At 40.1% G+C, this 18,171-nt stretch overlaps 1 protein-coding gene across 5 annotated transcripts in view; it reads right to left on the reverse strand.

The window, feature by feature from the left end:
• Positions 1 to 729: 729 nt before the first annotated feature.
• frmd4ba (FERM domain containing 4Ba) overlaps positions 730 to 18,171 on the reverse strand; it is a 51,311-nt gene continuing 33,869 nt past the window's right edge. For 2 of the 5 annotated variants that reach the window (XR_009206051.1, XR_009206050.1), the window contains 18 exons: positions 16,050 to 16,133; positions 15,306 to 15,371; positions 15,040 to 15,097; positions 14,699 to 14,785; positions 8,000 to 8,076; positions 7,380 to 7,518; positions 6,910 to 7,051; positions 6,602 to 6,735; positions 6,399 to 6,515; positions 6,057 to 6,282; positions 5,738 to 5,794; positions 5,505 to 5,631; positions 4,841 to 5,005; positions 3,787 to 4,523; positions 2,925 to 3,057; positions 2,439 to 2,638; positions 1,730 to 2,138; positions 1,285 to 1,408 (listed from right to left, as the gene is read on the reverse strand). Coding sequence is in view for 3 of the 5 variants with exons in the window: in XM_058402897.1 (XP_058258880.1) it covers positions 1,398 to 1,408; positions 2,439 to 2,638; positions 2,925 to 3,057; positions 3,787 to 4,523; positions 4,841 to 5,005; positions 5,505 to 5,631; positions 5,738 to 5,794; positions 6,057 to 6,282; positions 6,399 to 6,515; positions 6,602 to 6,735; positions 6,910 to 7,051; positions 7,380 to 7,518; positions 8,000 to 8,076; positions 14,699 to 14,785; positions 15,040 to 15,097; positions 15,306 to 15,371; positions 16,050 to 16,133 (2,560 nt within the window). In the remaining 2 variants the exon portion in view is untranslated. Of the gene's footprint in view, positions 1,409 to 1,729; positions 2,139 to 2,438; positions 2,639 to 2,924; positions 3,058 to 3,786; positions 4,524 to 4,840; positions 5,006 to 5,504; positions 5,632 to 5,737; positions 5,795 to 6,056; positions 6,283 to 6,398; positions 6,516 to 6,601; positions 6,736 to 6,909; positions 7,052 to 7,379; positions 7,519 to 7,999; positions 8,077 to 14,698; positions 14,786 to 15,039; positions 15,098 to 15,305; positions 15,372 to 16,049; positions 16,134 to 18,171 lie in introns of all 5 variants that reach the window. The other 3 variants (XM_058402898.1, XM_058402897.1, XM_058402899.1) reach the window with 3 other exon arrangements.

The following is an 18,171-nucleotide window of genomic DNA, read 5'->3' on the forward strand; positions in this document are numbered from 1 at the left end:
CTAAACTATTACTTCATCATTTATCATTCGCTATGTATGTTTTAAATGATAATTGCTTTGTTTTGTTTGGTCATTTTTCTTTAATTCAAAGAAATTTCATTAATAGAAATTACTAAGAACCAGCTTAACAATTCTGATTACTATATATTACACATTTTTCAAAAAAGCACATAGAAAAAAAAAAATTCTCTTTAAAAATGACAAAAAATAAACTCTTTATACAGAATTTATATACATATAAACAGCTCTCTGCTGAAGAGAGAGAGAAACAAATGGCAAACAGGCCTTGGTTTCTGCTACTGGACGTAAAAATAAAATATAAAATAAAAATGTTGTAACAATCTTAAGCTATACTTAAAAAGTAAAACAGTTTGGGCTTTAAGGCATGATTTACACATATATGGCATGGCTGGTAGCTGGGCTGTGTTTTCTCAAGCACCTTTCCAAAGTAGTGTTTATCTGTCAATACGTTGCTACAGATTCCTGCTCTTTCAAAAATATATATAGATAGATACACACAGCAGACTAGTAAAGCAACACAGTGCATTTTAAATAATGAGTGTAAATAATTCAGTAAGTCAATACATGATTAGAAGAGCAACACCTGCTGGAGTGGGGTAACTTGGAGAAAAAATACTGAATGAACTTCCATTTTGTTGCAAAATCTTGTTAAAAGCCCTTGTGAATCCAATTTTAAGTATAATTATATATGAAACTTTTGTTAAAAAAAAAAAAAAAAAAAAAAAAAAAAAAATTCCCTAAAGGAGAATTAACTTCAATAGCAATATAAAGGTTTATGCTTCGGGTTCCTTAAACAATCTGTAAAAATATCCATGGGAAAAGCTCCACACAACAGAAACCAGCTGAGTTTAGTCCTTCATATTAATATTTGCTTTGTGTCCATGAAGAGGATTTACGATTGTAATATCCTTCCATGGCAATGGAATAGTCAAGGCTATTTGGCTCGAATACCACCTTCCTTGGCCCAAACGCTATTAGCATATTAACAAATCCCAAAGAAATTCCACAGCAGGCATTTGTCAGGGCAGGCCAGGTTCCAGAAGTGCTTAGCACCACACACACACACACACAATATGTGTTGCTCTCCAGAGTGTCCCAAAGGCCTGTTTTGGTTCCTGTTATGCACTTGTGCTCTCTGAGCTGACTGAATGCTGTCGTGTACAATTCTTGCCTGGTAACAATCCTTGAAACACTGATGCTTGGAACGTGTCAAAAATAGTTTTTTTTTTTTTTTAAAAAAGGCACAAAGCATGAAGTAGTCATCTTAATTTACACTATCGTTCCAGGCTTAGAGTCTTCGTGCCAGTAAAGTGTCTGATCCTCAGAGTCAAAACTGTCCACTGGGCTATTCAGGCATGAATCCATCTGGTTTACATCTATGTATGACCTGAAATATAAAATATGGCATTAGAAATGTGCATCAGAAAATTCAAAAATTTCTGAACATTTTAACCCCTAGTTTTTCACAGTAAATTCTAGGAAATACAGGGCCAAAGTTAATATGCAATAATATAACTCCTCTTCCTCAGGTTCTCAGAATAAATGAGGATAATGAAGAAATCTGAGATTAGATTTCAACACCATTAGAAGGTGTTGCATGCATGGCTAATACTAAGTCAACTTTTCAGTATGAAGAGGTTTGTTCAACATGGGGTTAAAATATTCATACATCTGATGACAGACGTGCACAATCACATGTACAACTCACAAAATCAAGACATGACATGTTGGTCCTCAGAACACGACACCACCCGTGTAGTATGACACCCGAACCCACAACACCGACCCACCACCACTGAACGCACAAACCTATCCAGCAGTGTGGTGCAAAAAAGCCGAGCTACCAGACAGGTTTAGTGCATAAGGAAATTGATTGTTAGGAGTGAGAACAGTTAATTTAGCACACAGGTTAGAGAAGCAGTGTGGGGTTTTTGTATGCAGCTCACCACATTGTTTAGTGCTGCAAGTTGCACTAGCACTGAGTGTAATAAAAGTCCTGGTCATAACCACTGGCAACAGCACCAGGCATGTCTAAAGTTCCTGGAGCTGGGCTCCTCCTAGCAAATGGAGATGGAGCTCTGGGGCCTGGGGGCGGAGCTAGAAGATGTGTCTGGCGGCTGGCATGGAAGGGATGATGGTTAGTCAGATAAAGCAGAAAACTTGTGTGTTTTTTTTTCCCTTTACACACAACTAGGAATGTGTGAGCCAAGGAAATGATGTTAAGACCTTTTCTGTCTGGAGAAACACAGACACTTAAAGCCATGCAACTTTACTTTCATGAAAGGACAAACCCAGAAAATCCACATAAACCGCAAAAACATGGAGCACAAACAACCAGAGACTTAAATAACTCGACTCACAAAACGACACACAGAAAAACAGAGTAACACACATGACTAAACACATTTTTTACTTACTATCAAGGGCTACATTTAGCAAGGAGGCTTTATTAACCATGTCAGTTTTGGAACCATCACAGCCTGAACGCTCCACCCGATAGCGGGAAGAAGGGGGTGGCGGGAGGGAGAAGTAAGAGGATGAGGAAGAACAGGCACTAGGTGAGAAGGAAGGAGGTGGGTAGTACCAGGAGGGTGCAGGGTGTGGACTGAAGGCATGTCTGAGAAAGAGGGTGGGAGAAAGGGAGAGAGAGGCGAGATGCAGAACACAGTACCGTAAGAATACAGTCCTAAGCTCTATTGAGTTCTAACCCCTAGTACACCACTAGCAAAATCATCAAAGATGTAGTAAGTGGCAATTGGCAAAATATATTTTGAGCGTTGTGCGGCCCAAGTGCACTGCTCAACGGTGAACTGATCCTCTGGAATTACTACAAGGTGCATGACATGGTGGTTAAGACAATTAATGTAAAGACTACAAGGTCATTGAAGCCTAGAGGCTCTTACCGGCTCTGTGGAAGGTGACTCTGATGGACTGAACTGTAGCTATAGGCATGTTGCGGATGAAGACCCATGTTGTATTCCGATAAACCCACAGACAAGTGATCACGCCAGTTTCCCGTGCTAGATGCTGAAGAAACTGGAAATCAAGAATAATGCAATTCAAGTCAGTGTATAAATCCATTTAAGTTATGTCTTGCTAAGGAGTGTATTTTTTTTAAAATCAACTATTAGTGACTAATGATTAAAAGTGTATGCCTGCGAGTTTTATTTGGATGTCATGATTTCCACATGAGATGGTCATGTGTTGTTGTGCACTAGCTATTATTCATTTACAGAGCTTAAACACATCCGTATGCATTACACATACATTTCAATAAAATCACAATATTTATTTCCATGCATTTAATAACAATGCAGTTTGTATCTTATACTTCATATCTTACGATCTTGTGCGTTTCAAAAACCTACAGAATTCCAACTTGAGCAGGCTGGAGAAGCAGAAGAGAATAAGACTGTTTGAAGACCTTATGTTCTGATAACAATGGATGCTCAGTGACCTGGGCCAACTTATTTATACAGTATGCTGCTGGAATTGTAAAACGTACTCGCCATCTATCTGAATTAATAGCAATACTAGTAATACTTAATTAAAAGGACACAAATCTCCTTCACCTGCTTTCTGGATACTTCTGAAGGTGAGTGGGTGTCAAAAATAATTCTACAATTATCCTTTTTTGTTTCATATATAATGAATATGAATCATTTTACACTCATTTTAGATCTGGTCATTTTCAAAAATATGTAAACATATGGACCTAAACAGAACACAAGGGCTTCCATAACAATGAAAGCAGTAATGCCTAACCTGAGCCGTATAAGTGGCTGCGATCGTTATAGCCATAAGGATGTGGCGTCATTCTGTACGGCAGGATTTGCTGGGGCTCCCTCTCATACTCGTACGGCATCTGCTTGTGCTGTGCATTCCGGTTATACCAGCCTCGTAAGTGCTCGGCCACCATGGCCCTCTGCATGTCCTTCATGACGTTTTCGTTCCTCGATGGCGGTCGACTCCTTGCCTGCCTAAGTGTAGCATATGGATTCTGGCTCATGGGGTCCATCTCAGCATGAGCGTAGTCACTGTATGGTTCCTGTGGATGGTAGGACAGAGCCTGATAGGTGGGATTTACGCTATAATGGCCCGCAGTCTCGTCCTCGTATGCGTAGCTTCCGTTGGTGTACGGATCTGCGTAGCAGGGGTATCCAGTGACATAGTAGGCTGTTGTGGGGGGCCTGGTCGGTGCCTTGTGGGTGTAGCAGCGAGAATCATTCTGTGCCAGGTTGGGCATGCTGCCTGTATTAGCATAGGTGTAATCCCTCTGGCGTCGGTGGCGGTTTCGAGCACGCGAATGGCCGCAGTATTCTGTGCTTGACTGGCTGGTGTGTGAGGAGACATCATCAAGTACCTCTGTGCTGTTACTGCGGCGGGCTCCAGCGGTGATTGTAAACACAGGCTCGGGGCCATCACACTCTGAGGCAAAGAGTGACTGAGACTCCAGACTGCCACTCCGCTGACGGAAGTGCTGAGGCGTGTCCTCCTCGCACCTGTGTGCACATACACATACATATATACATCATTCTAAAGAAATGCTAGCGTGATTAACCGTGACTAAGAAATAACAGTTTATAGCGGTTAGCATGACCACACTAATGCATGCATTTTATTCACTAGATATAACTAGAGGTTATTGACTTTTGCATATGTATTTGTGTACATGAGCTGCAGCAGTGTTGAGGCTAAAGTCAGTAAAATTAATCATGGTGGGCTTGAAATAGATGTACGGTAAATGGGACAGATGGAGGCATGCTGGAGAGCTGGACATGGACGCCTGGTACAGTGTACCAGTGTAGGTATTCAGTACCTGAGCTGGATGCTGCTGAAGGCGTTGCGGGTCAGCTGGGGTGTGGGGGGCATGCTGCGGGAGTTTCCTGCTTGCCTGGAGGGAGCGTAAAAGGGGCTACTGTGCGGTGATGAAGCATCTTGGTTGATGTAGGAGTAAGGTTCTTGGACTTCACCGTAGTTTATTCTACAACACAGAGCAGAAGATTTGACTTCTAAAAGGTTATGATTATGCAAACCAATCACTCAAGCAGCAAGACAAAAAGGACAAACAACAACAAAAAACCCAGTCGATTGGCATGAGGGAAAAAAACTTTACACTTTACAAACATTTAACAGCTAAAAGAGATTTTCTCTACTTTCTAAGCACAGTTTCCAATCATTTAAAAGTAATTCTGCAAAAGCTTCCTCAGTAAGTCTACATTTTCTTTTCTGTCTCCTTAATGTTTCAGCAGTCCTTCAAAAACAAGCTTGTCTCGCACTATTTTTAACACATTGAGTGTGCTTCATTTGATAAGAGGTATAGATAGAGGTAGGAACCCAAACAGGAATGTATGTCTGGTTTCTAACAAGCCTTAACACGACTTAACAGGCCTCAACCAGCCTAAGGCCCAAATGCAAAATAAAAGCTCCACTTAGACATAAACAGAAAGAAAAGGAGTGTTCCAGCTGGGGGGGGGTCTCACCTGTCAGAGTTGTTTGGCTGCTCAGAGGCCCTGCGATCGGCGATATATGGAACACTGAGATTGTCTTGAGGCCGTGGAGAATACTGGACTGAACGGGAACGCTGCCGTTGCACTACGAATGTCTCGTCTGAGGTGAAAGGGAATGGAAAAGGGTTTGAGTGAGATGCAGAGAGAGGTTTCCACTTTCATATAACAAAGCAGTAGAATTAAATGTGAACTGTTTTAACGGTTACCGTCATCCAGGTTTAAGCTGTCAGATAGTGAACTGAGATCTGCTGCATTCATGTCATCTAAGAAGAGACAAAGACTTCAGTTTGTTTTGTTTGACACAACGAATCAATTATAACACAGTAATTAGCACTGACTTCAGCCACATAAAAGAACTATAAAGACATTTTTTTTGTAAAACTGAAATAAACAATTAGAGCAGCCATATCAATTAATCCTATATTATCAATACACAATAAACCACTATAAATAAGGTCACCCATGTAACTTGTTCTTTTTTCCTCCCTTTAAAAGAAAAAGAGAGAGAGAAAAAAAAGCATGTACCAATAATCAGAGAGGCCCTCTGCGTAGGTTTCTTGCCCGTCTTCACTCTATAGTCATTAATTTCATTCTCAATCTGTTGAAGTGTCTTCATAGCATCTTCAAAGTTTCTCCTTCGTTTCTTCTTCACAGTTTTGCAGAGTTCGGTTTCATTGGCAAGCTTCTTTGCAGCTTCTACAATCTTCTGCTGTAGAGCAAACCGGCTTTCTAAGTTCCTTACGTGAGGGTCCTGCAAGGAGAGGAAATACAGCAGCACTTAATTAAAAAAAATAAATAATGGATAATCTTAGTTGAGGGCACTTTATTACTGACCCGAAAAGCAGATAAAAGACAAAAGTGACGTACTGCATTGTAAGGGAAAAGATCGTCCAGCTTGAAAGCAGTTCCTACACGTCTTCTAACAGTAGGAGGTTTCTCTCCTGATGCTAAAGGATATTCTTCTGGCAATTTGCCTGTCAGTTCCTGGAGAAAGAGAGATATCTTTTAATGTAATGTAGTCTAAAACATTAATCGTCTACAGTGATTTTAGGTTGAAAGAAAACACTAACTGCTTCTCTGAGGCAGATCTTCTTAAGCTCACTCAATTTCTTATTCAGAAGTTCCTGAAGGCTATTCGCTTTCTGCTTCAGCTCGGCAATCTTCTCTTTCTTCAGCTCCTCGTTTACCTCTGAATCTGCAGAACCTGAACACAAAAACAAGCTCAGCGTTAAATACAAATATAGTATATACATATGAAAGTGATGTCAAACTGGGAGTGAGTCCAGTCCAGCTTCGGCTGTCTACATCTAATAAACCAATACGAGGGGCTCAAAGGCTTTAATAAAATAGAACAGTGATTGTTTATTAGATTTATTACCTGCAGATGCCAAACTTCCATTGCTGGCCATGATGAGCTGGTCTTTGCTCTCTCCGCTCACCAGCTTGCTGACTCTGGAGGCTCCATTATCTGTAAGATCCATGGCAATGTCTCCCAGATTCTTAGATGTGCTTGTTTTAGACTGTATAAAAAAAAAAAGTATGAAAATGTCAGCGAAGAGGCTAGAAAGATCAGCGGCTCAACTCGAGACAATTGGCGGCAAGAAAATGCTCCACCTCTGTACTGCTAAATACGTATAAGATTCAGGTTGCAATGAATCAATAATAATACAAGTAAATGACAAACATTGAAAACATGTGAGCCTTGTCTATCAACATTATACCAGAAATGTGTAAAACCTGAAGCAAACTTCTAATGTAAGTTAAGTGTACTGTAATAACATGCACTGCTCCATGAGCTCCAAATCAGAATAGAGAAAGTCTGATGTAGCTGAATGCTGAAAGACTCACTTTGCTCTGTTTGCAGTCCAGGTAGAACTGGTGCTGGCTGATGGCCATCGCCCAGATGGTTTTGATCAGTGAGTGGCTGGCATACCACGTGTGGATCGTCTGTCCAGACTGGCCAAAAGTGGATTTGGATGATGCTCTCCTGGAGATTAATGTATACACATATTTAAAAAGTGGCATCATGACAACTAATGGCCATAATCAAGCTCTAGAAAAGAGAAAAGCCTGCTAGGAAAAGTGTGTTTACACATCAACTCAAGCCCCCCATTACAAATAAAATAGTTCAATATGGACAGCAGCCCTGACCTTGATGCTAGGAAGATATATAAATGAGCCCATAAAATGCTATAACTACACTTTCTCTTCTCAGCAGCTGCTCTGTGGTCATCGTACAGCTTTAACAGCCAGGCAGCTACCATCATGAGCCAAGCATCAGTGACTATCAGTTATGACTTATGTTGCCAGGAGCAGCATTTTACAATCCGGAAGCAGCGTAGCACACAGCTAAAATGTTTCAACTCCTGTGAACTGCAGAAACAGACTTTCAAGAGCATTGAAATGATTTGAATAGTGCAGCGTGTGTGAGGATGTACTCAGATGTGTAACTCTTCTCTGGTTTTCACCTGGGAGGGTCGTTGACCTCAACTGCAAATTTCTTCTCACGGAAATACAAGTTCTCTAACTTCTTCCAGTGAAAGACCTAAAAAAAAAAATAAAAAAAAAAGAGATGGCAATAGTAAATGCTTTGGGGAAAATCGGCAGATAAACAGAAGTGAACATAAGGGTGTTTTGACACACAACGGACAGAACACAAATATTTATATCCATTTTATTGCACAAACCCATGGGCTGTAAATTATGTCAAGACATTTGTGTTTAAAATACTATTACTTTTTTTTTTCTTAGAAATAGCGAAAACAAAGAGCACTAGGTGTTATATAAGTTCATTTAGCTGGAAACGGATGACAAAAAGCATCTGCTACATGGTCAGTTTAGCACCAATGCCCCTTTAATGAAACTACAGAAGATGAGCTACAGTCAAAGCCACAGCTTTTATTTTCAAATCTGCCCTAAAGGAAGAGAGCTCAAAATGAGGCTATGGATATGTTCACTGTAAAACATCTGCTACCGACAGGCAACGCAGGCTGGAAAAGTATTCCTAGGAACTCATCGCCGGCTCGGTCACACTCCAAACAGCTATAGAAAAATATCGGTTCAGCGCGTGTAATCACGATTACAGATTACCTAGAAAACTAGCGGAAATACTAGCGGACAATCCCACAACCAGGAAACACACTCCACAGCTTTCGAACACATGCACAAAACGAAGGACGATGAATGAACTGTATACAGCTGAAACGGAATATAATCTGGGAACCTGTTTGACTATGCTTAAAGGGCTTGTCACCCTTTTCTCATACAAGCTTTTGAGAAACCGGATAGTGAAGACAACTCAATTGATTCAGGTAGGGTTTCCAAAAAGAAAAATCTCAAATACACCTGGCAGAATACCTTTTTTTTTTTAAGAATCACTGTGCTGTGACTTACATAGATCCAAGGGGAGCTCTTATCGGTGAGGTGAAGAATGCTGTATAAAGTCCCTTTAAAGTCGAACAGGTTCTGTGAAGTCCTACGCTCAAGTTTCCCACAAGCTTGTGGCTTCCTTGAACAATACTCTCTTGTCTTTGCTCCGAGAAAGCAAAAGGTGTTGCAAGAGTTTCAGCTCAACATGTCCCTCCCATACACTCCTCCTCTGTGTGACATCACGAAAAAATCTCACATAGAAACCTAGCCCATCTACGGCAGGTTGACAACTCTGAGTGGAATACACTTTTCTGCCCCTCCCTTTCTTCTTCTGACTAAGCCTATACTCATTCTCTCAGCCTATCTACTGCCCCCCCCCTGTACTTTTGGCTGTGCCTCCTTCCTCAAACCAGATTTACAGGTTATACACTGATAGACAACAGCTTCTACCCTTTACTGCTTATAGTCTCACTTGGGCAACAAATTTGATTCTGATTCTGCCCGTTTCCTAGCACACAGCAGATTTAGCACGCTCTTCTGTAGCCACTCATTAAATTTTATGCTTCGTTTCCTGGTGTTTGGTGTGTGATTTTTTTTTTTCCTTGCATGCACCACCTACAACAGATCCTGTGCAGCAACTCCTCAACACTCCCGAGGCTTCCCAGGGCAAATATGCATGGAATCTACTACTTAAATGTAATCATTAATCGCTGGCCATGGCACTCTTAACCTCTTAATGAAAACATGACGGCCCCTGCTCATGCTGACAACAGAAAATGTTTCACTCTCCTTATCAGAAGCCTCAGAAAACCTCTCTACTTGATGCCCCAATATACAGAGAGAACGTATAGACACTACAGACAGATCGAGGTGGAAGCAGTGTGTGCGCTTTCTCACACACACAAAAATCAAAACCTGGAAAAAGAAACTTCTTACAAAACTCCATTCCATTAGAGCTGGAATTAAGTGTTGTTGAAACAGCAAAAGGAAGAGGAAGCAAAAAAAAAAAAAAAACATTGTGATGTGATGCTTCTGTGGAATCTAAAGAGATAATTTCCGCATTAGCTGTAGCTCAGTCGAAAGAGTCGGAAATTCTGCTGTTTAATTAAAAGTGCACTGTTACTTTTGACTCCAGACCACTTCTCACCACCTCTTAGCATTCTAAGGTTTATCCAATTAGATGTCTCTGTCAAGCAACTTGGATATATTTACCAGTAATTCAGATATAATTCAATTATAGAACAACTTTATTCTATTAAGGATTTGTGTTGAGAAAATCCTACATCTACACTACAGGGAGAGGTACAAAGCTTTTTACCACATACAAACTGTTTAGATTACAGCCCCAAATTAACAAGGCTACTTGAATTTCAAAAGGCGGGTTATATCCAGACGAGTCTGGAGGTGTGAACGAGCGAGTGGAGGTGCATTACTAGTGCAACCATCCTCACATGTTTCTGGAATAAACTTTGCTGGCTGAGAAAGTACTTCAGTCTACCTTGTGAAAACAGAGCATTGGTACACTGTGTTTATGAAGCAAACATCACATGAAGATTCAGATCACGTGAAGGCGGGCTACAACCTCGACCCGTCGTCACTACCCGATCTCAGCTTACATTAGTCTAACAATGTGTGTGTGTTTGTCAAAATATTATCCTGGTTTACTGGATAAATAAAAGGTCCCTAAAACCCCTCTCTGACAGGAAAACACACTGCTGTAGGGTTGAGAATTATTAAGAGTTGAACTGAACCATTTCGTAGCAAGCTCTAACATGAAAAATTTCATTTGAAGCCAGGTAAAAATAATGTTTAGATCACATTTTATCAGATCTAGTGCTAAAAAATTTAATTTTAAAATAAACGAAAACACACACGAGAAACACTTCCACAAATTAACCAAGATCGACAGCAAAGACGACACAAGAAAATGTGTCACGGATAACACCACACCTTATTCCTCCAAAAATATTTGATTAAGAAACTATCAGCCACTTGGAATGTTGATCACGAGCATTAAGCATCCGTATGTGTGTCCTAAAAGTCTCCATACATACTGGAAATGAACACTTTGTAGCTAAATGTCTTTAAAGGGAAGCTAAAATGTCTAAACACCTTTAAAAGAAACCTCTAACAAAAGAAGGGTACTGCTGTTCCAGTAAAAGATACAGCACAAAGATAATCTAAAGGAACGCATTCAAAGTGCAATTACATGAATAACACCAGATGTGTTCATCGTGAGAACGAGAGACGACTCCTTGTGTGTGTGTGTACAAAAAAATGACAATCATGTAGAGGATGTTTCACACAAAGTTTTGCTAAGAAATGAAGTTTCTTTTATGTATGGAGAGGCACCCTGTACAGTAAACATCAACATCCAATAGATGTTTACTCATCAAGAGATTTACAATTTATCTAATTATTATGAAGATTATGGTTTCAGGTAGTTACTACAACAGGAGTTTGTTTATTGGGCCCTAAGCCAGGAAGGGACACACCCATACACCCTCAGCAATAAGCCGAGAGCAGTAACTTAGTCACTTACTTGTTTTAAAAAACATATACATCTTTTAATGCTAAATAGGAAATGGCTTAATGTCAAGGTTAGACAAAAAAAACAAAAAATACTTTGAGGACAGAAAAAGACTGTACAATAGCTGCACACATCAAGAAATTCTGATGAATATGCAAAGTGGCTTGTAACCCTGTAGGCGCCTACACATTCCCCTGATAAACAGATGTACTAGTAAGAAAGGCCGACATTTGTACACTGGAACAAGATTGGCTCTCGTTTGTTTTTAATTAAATTTGCATCTGGGAAATGTAATTAAATCTTAGAAACATGTACCATGGGTCATAGTGCAATGTCTCCTCCTCTGCTCATTACTGTATAAACTGAGCTTCTCTGTGTCACTGAACTGGTGTAATCATTCTCCAATATTAGCCGATCCAAAAAAAAAATGTAAGCATTTTAAAACCTTGGTAAAGAGGTGATGGTTAATGATTTATTACGCCTTTATGAAGAAGAGCTCGACTCTCCGGTGTGAGGGAGGACTTTCTAAAAAATAAATTATATACATGATACAGGGTTTGTAAAGTTAGACATATTTAGACGTACAGCTTAATGACATGTCTGACATAATGTGCGAGAAAACAGTCTGAGACACACACACAAAGTAAATTGTGTGTGTCTAAACATGGTGACGGTGTCTGCAAGCAATATTTTTACTATGGTTTTTAATTTCTCTCATGCAGTTAAAATGCCACACCAGCTCTAACAGTCAACGTAGATAAAACTTTCAGTGACCGAACTGATTTAATTGGGAAATGCCGACAGTCAGATAATCATAGAGTTCTGTTCGATTTTATCAGACATTATTGCCCTTACCCAACAAAACATCACCATGTTTATTTATAAAGTGAAAACACAAAGAATCTGGTTCAAAGGGATTAAAAAGGTCTAGGAGTGTCAAATCGAACACTTTACAACTTAATGTTAATTGTGATGATTAGAAAGAGCTTAAATATGCAGGGGTTTCTTCTTAATGGTACATTCCTGCTCAACACTGAGCCACATCAAGAGAGAAAATGTCAGGAAGAATTTTACTGAAATGTGATTTTCTTTAACTGTTTACTGTGTATTATTTTTTAAAGAGTTACTTAAAAAGTTCACCATACAGCTTAGTTTTTCATAAATACTACAGTACCTTAGTAATACTCTACACCTCCCCTGCCCTCCTTAAAACTGAAATGATGGACATGCTCCTTTTTTTAGTCCACCGTGTCTTTTTTTTTTTTTTTTAATGGCTCTGGAAGAATTCAGAAAAACCATGTCTGAATTTATTAGTTATTACCAAGAAGAAATAATTTGGTTCACTCACAAACACACTAAAGCTAAGATTTACTGTAGCAGTAAGAGAAAAGAATTCGTTCTGCAGTGGCAGCATTCACATGCCAGGATTTTACAGTGCAGGAAAAACGCTTTTTAAAAGCTTTTTAATCCGACGACCCCCAATAGATTGTTCACGTGAGACAGGCCCAACTGCGAGGCCCACCCTCTCCTCTCTCTCAGCCCCCCTGCCAGACTAATTGTGTTTTATTGCTTGATCAATTGTTTGGACTGAGTGAAGAGCACAAAGACTGGGGTGGATTTGCATAATGAGAGCAGTCTGCTGGTAGTGGGCTGGGAAGATACAAAGGCAGCCAGTGTTGACAGCAAGCACAATCAATACTGGCAGGAAGATGGGGTGCACTTTGACAACCGGGTGAGGGGGTACTTTTAAAAAGAATGTACAAAAAAAAAACAAAAAAACAAAAAAAAAAAAAAACCTTGCCCAAAAGCAAGGCAGAATAGAAGACGGAGGAAAACGAGGGGTGAGCTGCCCCCGCCTTTACATGTCCTTGCTATAACTTTGCCAGAAGAGCTGGTTGGGAAAGAAAATGAGAGTGAGAAAAGGATGTGCTCCTGGGACATTTCCACTCAACCCCCTATATCCACCTCAGCTTTGCCGGAGGAAAAGTAGGTTGGCGGGGAGGAACCAAATGAGCTGAGACCCCTTTCAGAAACCCTGTCTCTGGCTGGCATGATGCCAGCTTCAGTCCCCGTTCTGCCTTCAAGCACCATGATTACACCATATCTCTAAAGACTTGGGCTGTACAGACAGGGAGCTGCCCATTCATGCTGTGCCACCAGACACTCAACCAGCTACACTCGACTAACGAATGCCAGAAATCACACACTGTAATGACATGCGCCCTGCAGAAAAATGCAGGACAGCCACCAAATAAAAAAGCACAAGGTTTATATGGAGCATAAATAGAAAGGCAGGAAGCCAAAAACAGTTTAACAGAAATTGTGACTAGGAGAGATGAAGCTGCTAATTAACCACATGTTCCTAGCACCAGAGCATGTTATCCGATTGCAGTCTGATTATGCACGAATAAGGTGTGGTTCTTTTAGCTAGCAGGCAAAATAACAATACAGAACTACAGAAACGCACACTCACAATACACCTTGCTGCTTACATTAACACCGCAAAGTTCACATTTAAATAGGTCTTTCACTCCTCCCTGTAATTCTCACAAGCCGTGTCTTATGTCCCATACGACTCCACCCAAAATAGGGTTTACTGCATAGCAACCTAGAAGAGTCCAGTTCAAAATCTGAATAGCTGTTTTGTGTTTTGAGGACAATGTAGAAAGTCATTTAAAACAAAGGTGCCAGATTATTTCCATTACTAAAATGTTGCAGTACATGCATTTTTATTTCCATGAAGTTTAATGGCAAGAGTTTTGAGATGGAGACAAGTGTAATCTATGCTGCATGTTGGGATACAAAAATTGCATGACCTCCTACATTATGAAATAAAAAAAATAAATAAAGTATGTGTTGTAATAAATAAGCTTGTACACTATGTAACTGTCAATCATTCCAGACTCACATGTCAGTTCACTCATCTGCAATTTAATTTTGGAGAACAAAAGAGAGATGCTCCTTGGCCAACTGTGTAAAGGTTTGCAGGTGTGAAACTAGATGATACAAGTCTATTTTAAAATACTATTCTGATATTTATTGCTCATTAGACAGTCACATATACACAAATATCATCTGAAATATTGTGCGAGTATATGACGTGGGAAACGGATACGGATTCTGTGTACTCTGAACATTCTCTCACACATTTGCCTTGTTGTGGGCATATCTGTAGTTGGGTGAAACATTAACTTCTGAGGACAGATAAAGCATTAAAAAGGTGAAAGGGAAAAGGTCACTGTCTCCTCTGCTGTTCACTGTAACCTACCTTCCTGGGTTTCAGCTTGTCTTGTTGGTCATACTGGGCAATGCCTTTGTAGCTGATTCCCAACCACCACGGAATTCCTTGCTTGTCCTGCGAAAGGGAAATTTGCACAGGTTATAAAAGGAAGTTACTAATTTAAGCTGTATTATCAAGACAAAAGATCCAATGTGTGTAATATGGCTCGTCAGTTAAACATTTGTTTCATTTGATCTCCTCAGTTGGCTTTACCACGACTTTTCCATGGCATCGAATGCTTACAGATATCAGATGATATACTACAATGCTTCTTTGCCAAGTCATAAAAATAGGTTCAATAAAATTCCACAAACCAAATGTTAGCATACCTTCACTTCATAATAATGAACACCATATGACGGTAAGGATTCCACTAACAACAGATACCTGAGAATAGAATAAGCATTCATCAGAAACGAAGAAATATTTAGTTTTTAATACAACAGGTTACTGTTGATCTTATCTGTGCATCATGGAATATAGCCTTAATCTGATCGAAATGACCACAGACTGACACGCCTCTCTAGAGTAAATACGTTATATGTGGTATATCCAATGCACTTGGTGCGTTAGTGAGATATTTTCGGCCACTTACTGTACGATGGCCTTTCCTCGGGTGAGCCCTTTGAGGGTTTTGTAATGCTCAATTACTCGGCCTTCACTACACAGCAGATATGGGGAGAGGAAAATTGTGTGTATATGAGAGAGAGAGAGAGAGAGAGAGAGAGAGAAAGGAAGAAAGAAAGACAGACAGAGAGAGAGAGGCATTACAATCTGCACATGCAAAATGAACAGGAATTAAACGCTAGGCTGAACTATGAATATATTATTTGACACAAGTTCAGCACACTCATCCATGAAATGCCATCTGGCCAACTGTCCTGTCAAACATCCACCCTCTGTCTAATATATGCTCGTATTACACACACACACATGCGGGCGCACAGACACACACGCACAGACACACACGCTTGCCCTCACAGCTGTTTCTGCACACACATAGCCACACAGGTGTTCAACACACGTCCTCCTATGAGCCACTATGATCCAGAGGGAAAAACTTCTACATCTAGGAATTACTGTAACCAACCAGGATCAATTGGCTCACAAGTTTACTGCATGCATGGCCTGAGCACGTTGGCACACTGCCTTCTGAGTGCACTAAAGAAACTTTCATCATTGGAGCATGCAGGTTTTGCACTTCCAGACTACAATTAAACATGCTGGAAATGGTAATTACATGGGCGTTGGGAGTAAAATTTACGGTTGTTTGCTAGTAAACATATAAGCAGAGGTTTCAACTGTTTAATGGTCCTTTAAATGTTGGCAAGTTTCTTACCAATAGGCCAGGGATGGGTGCTCCTTTAAAACAGCTGTGGGAAACACGGGCAGCTTTTTCAAGTCTGATGTTGCACTTTCATCACTAGGGAGAAACAAACAAAAAACAAACAAACATTTTGTATTAACTGGAAAGCAGAAGTGCTCCATATGCCAATTTGATATCGGCTGCTATAGAGTGAACAATAATTCAGAACTCATACACAGAAACTGTTGAACTGCTTGGTCAATAAGAAAGTGCCTAATTTCAAACTAAGTTTGTGTGTGAACTGATAAGACAGAAATGTCTAATAAAACCTCTTCTGCCAAACACTGGAGACACCGAACAGAAATATTTTCTACAAGGGAGTTTGTTGATGTTTCCAGATCACGTCCCTGTAGTACTTCCAGAGGTCAACGGTTTCTGCAACAAGCACACTACTATGGACACTTCCTGTCCTAGATCTCAAACAAACTACAGGCAACTTTTTATACAGTCTTATTTTGAAGCATTATTAAAAAAAAAAAAAAAAAATGCCAATGTGGTATTAGTACATTATCTTAGGGGACCGAGCTTGTTAGGATGAGCAGGACACTGTCGAGATATTGAGGTGTTCGTGCAAAAGCAACACCATCTATCCCACGAGTGATGTGCAGAGCAAAGTGCCTTGCAATTAAAACACCATGAAGAGAAGTGCTGCTTGGCAGGGTGCTGTACTACTCAACTTACACAAAAGCCATTCAAGCAGATTTAATCAGTACTGAGAGCTAGTGACCCAGCCCACACATTCTCTATCTTCAGGTTTTACATTTTTATAGTCCATCCAGGTGACCAGATATTTGCGATTGCAGAAGTCAAGCAGACTAGGCAATATTTGAAGGCGCTTGCAGTTTTCCATAGAAATAGGACAAGGTGCATCATGTGACGAGTACAGCTGTGGCAGTATGTTGTGGCAAAGCATGAGGAATTTTTTGCCGCAACAATCACAAAAAAAAAAACCAAACAAAACATTTATATTCACCCTGCTCATAGGAGCATTTACAAGAAAATGTCTGTAAATGTAGCTAGCTCAGAAAAACGCTTGCATCTTACAAGCGACCTCGAGTACGTGTAAATCAGGGAATAACAGAAACTCACTAATGTAAACTAATCTTTCTTTACCGAAAGATTGATTAATGAGCAGCAGTGCAAGTGTTTCATTTTTTTTTTAATACATGAAATACTTCCTTGTTAGCCACACAAGAACACAGCCAACCCTGCTAGCATGAATGAAAGCAGGAACAGGAACAGGAGCTCTTTTGTAAGCGGTTTTATAGCAAGGCAGCAGTCTTTAACAGTTCGCTGATTCGCATTTAATGTTTGATGGCATTAATTTGGCTGCTGTGCAGGGGGATTTGATCGTGCGGTTACGTTCGGAGCGGTTCTGCTCTCACCGCAAAGCCCAGTCAGCAATCTGGAATTCATTAGGATGTCTGTACTATCAAACAGTTGACTACAGGAGGCAACGTGTCACAGAGGAACAGTAATGTGTCAGCTATTTCACTGGAGACCGAGCCACCTCCTGCAGAGAGGGGAGTGAAAACAAAAAGGTCATTTTGATACAACTGCCATGTGTACATGCTGTGTACAGCAGCTCATTAATAATCAGCCAGGAATGTTAAAAGCTCTTGGTTATACACCTGAAAATGATATGAGAGCAAACAGATGAAACTGATTTCTGTCTGTTAAACAAGGTGGATGATCTGTTAAATACCAGCAGTTAGACTCAATGGAATAAAAGCAAAATATCTGTAATACGATGCAAATTTTCATAGACTCTCTGCATACATGTTTGAGTCACAATACACAACTATAAAAATTAGTATGGTCGGGAAATATAGTTAATTGCATATTTAACCAATTCAAAACAATTTTGAGGTCTTCCAAGTATTTTCAATGGAATCTAACGACTTGTAACATTTAGCTAAAACACATGTGGCTTGATTAAAAGCTCAACCATCATGCAAAACTAACCTTTTTTTTTTTTTGATGCACTTAAACAGAACACGAGCCTTGGTGAAACAAACGTCAATGCTCAGTGAATGACTGAATGTTCTTTCAGTGAATCTCTCTTCATCAGCGGTAAGGTCCACCCAGTTCCCCC

Source organism: Hemibagrus wyckioides, linkage group LG11 (assembly GCF_019097595.1).
Source record: "Hemibagrus wyckioides isolate EC202008001 linkage group LG11, SWU_Hwy_1.0, whole genome shotgun sequence".
Taxonomy (NCBI): Eukaryota; Metazoa; Chordata; class Actinopteri; order Siluriformes; family Bagridae; genus Hemibagrus; species Hemibagrus wyckioides.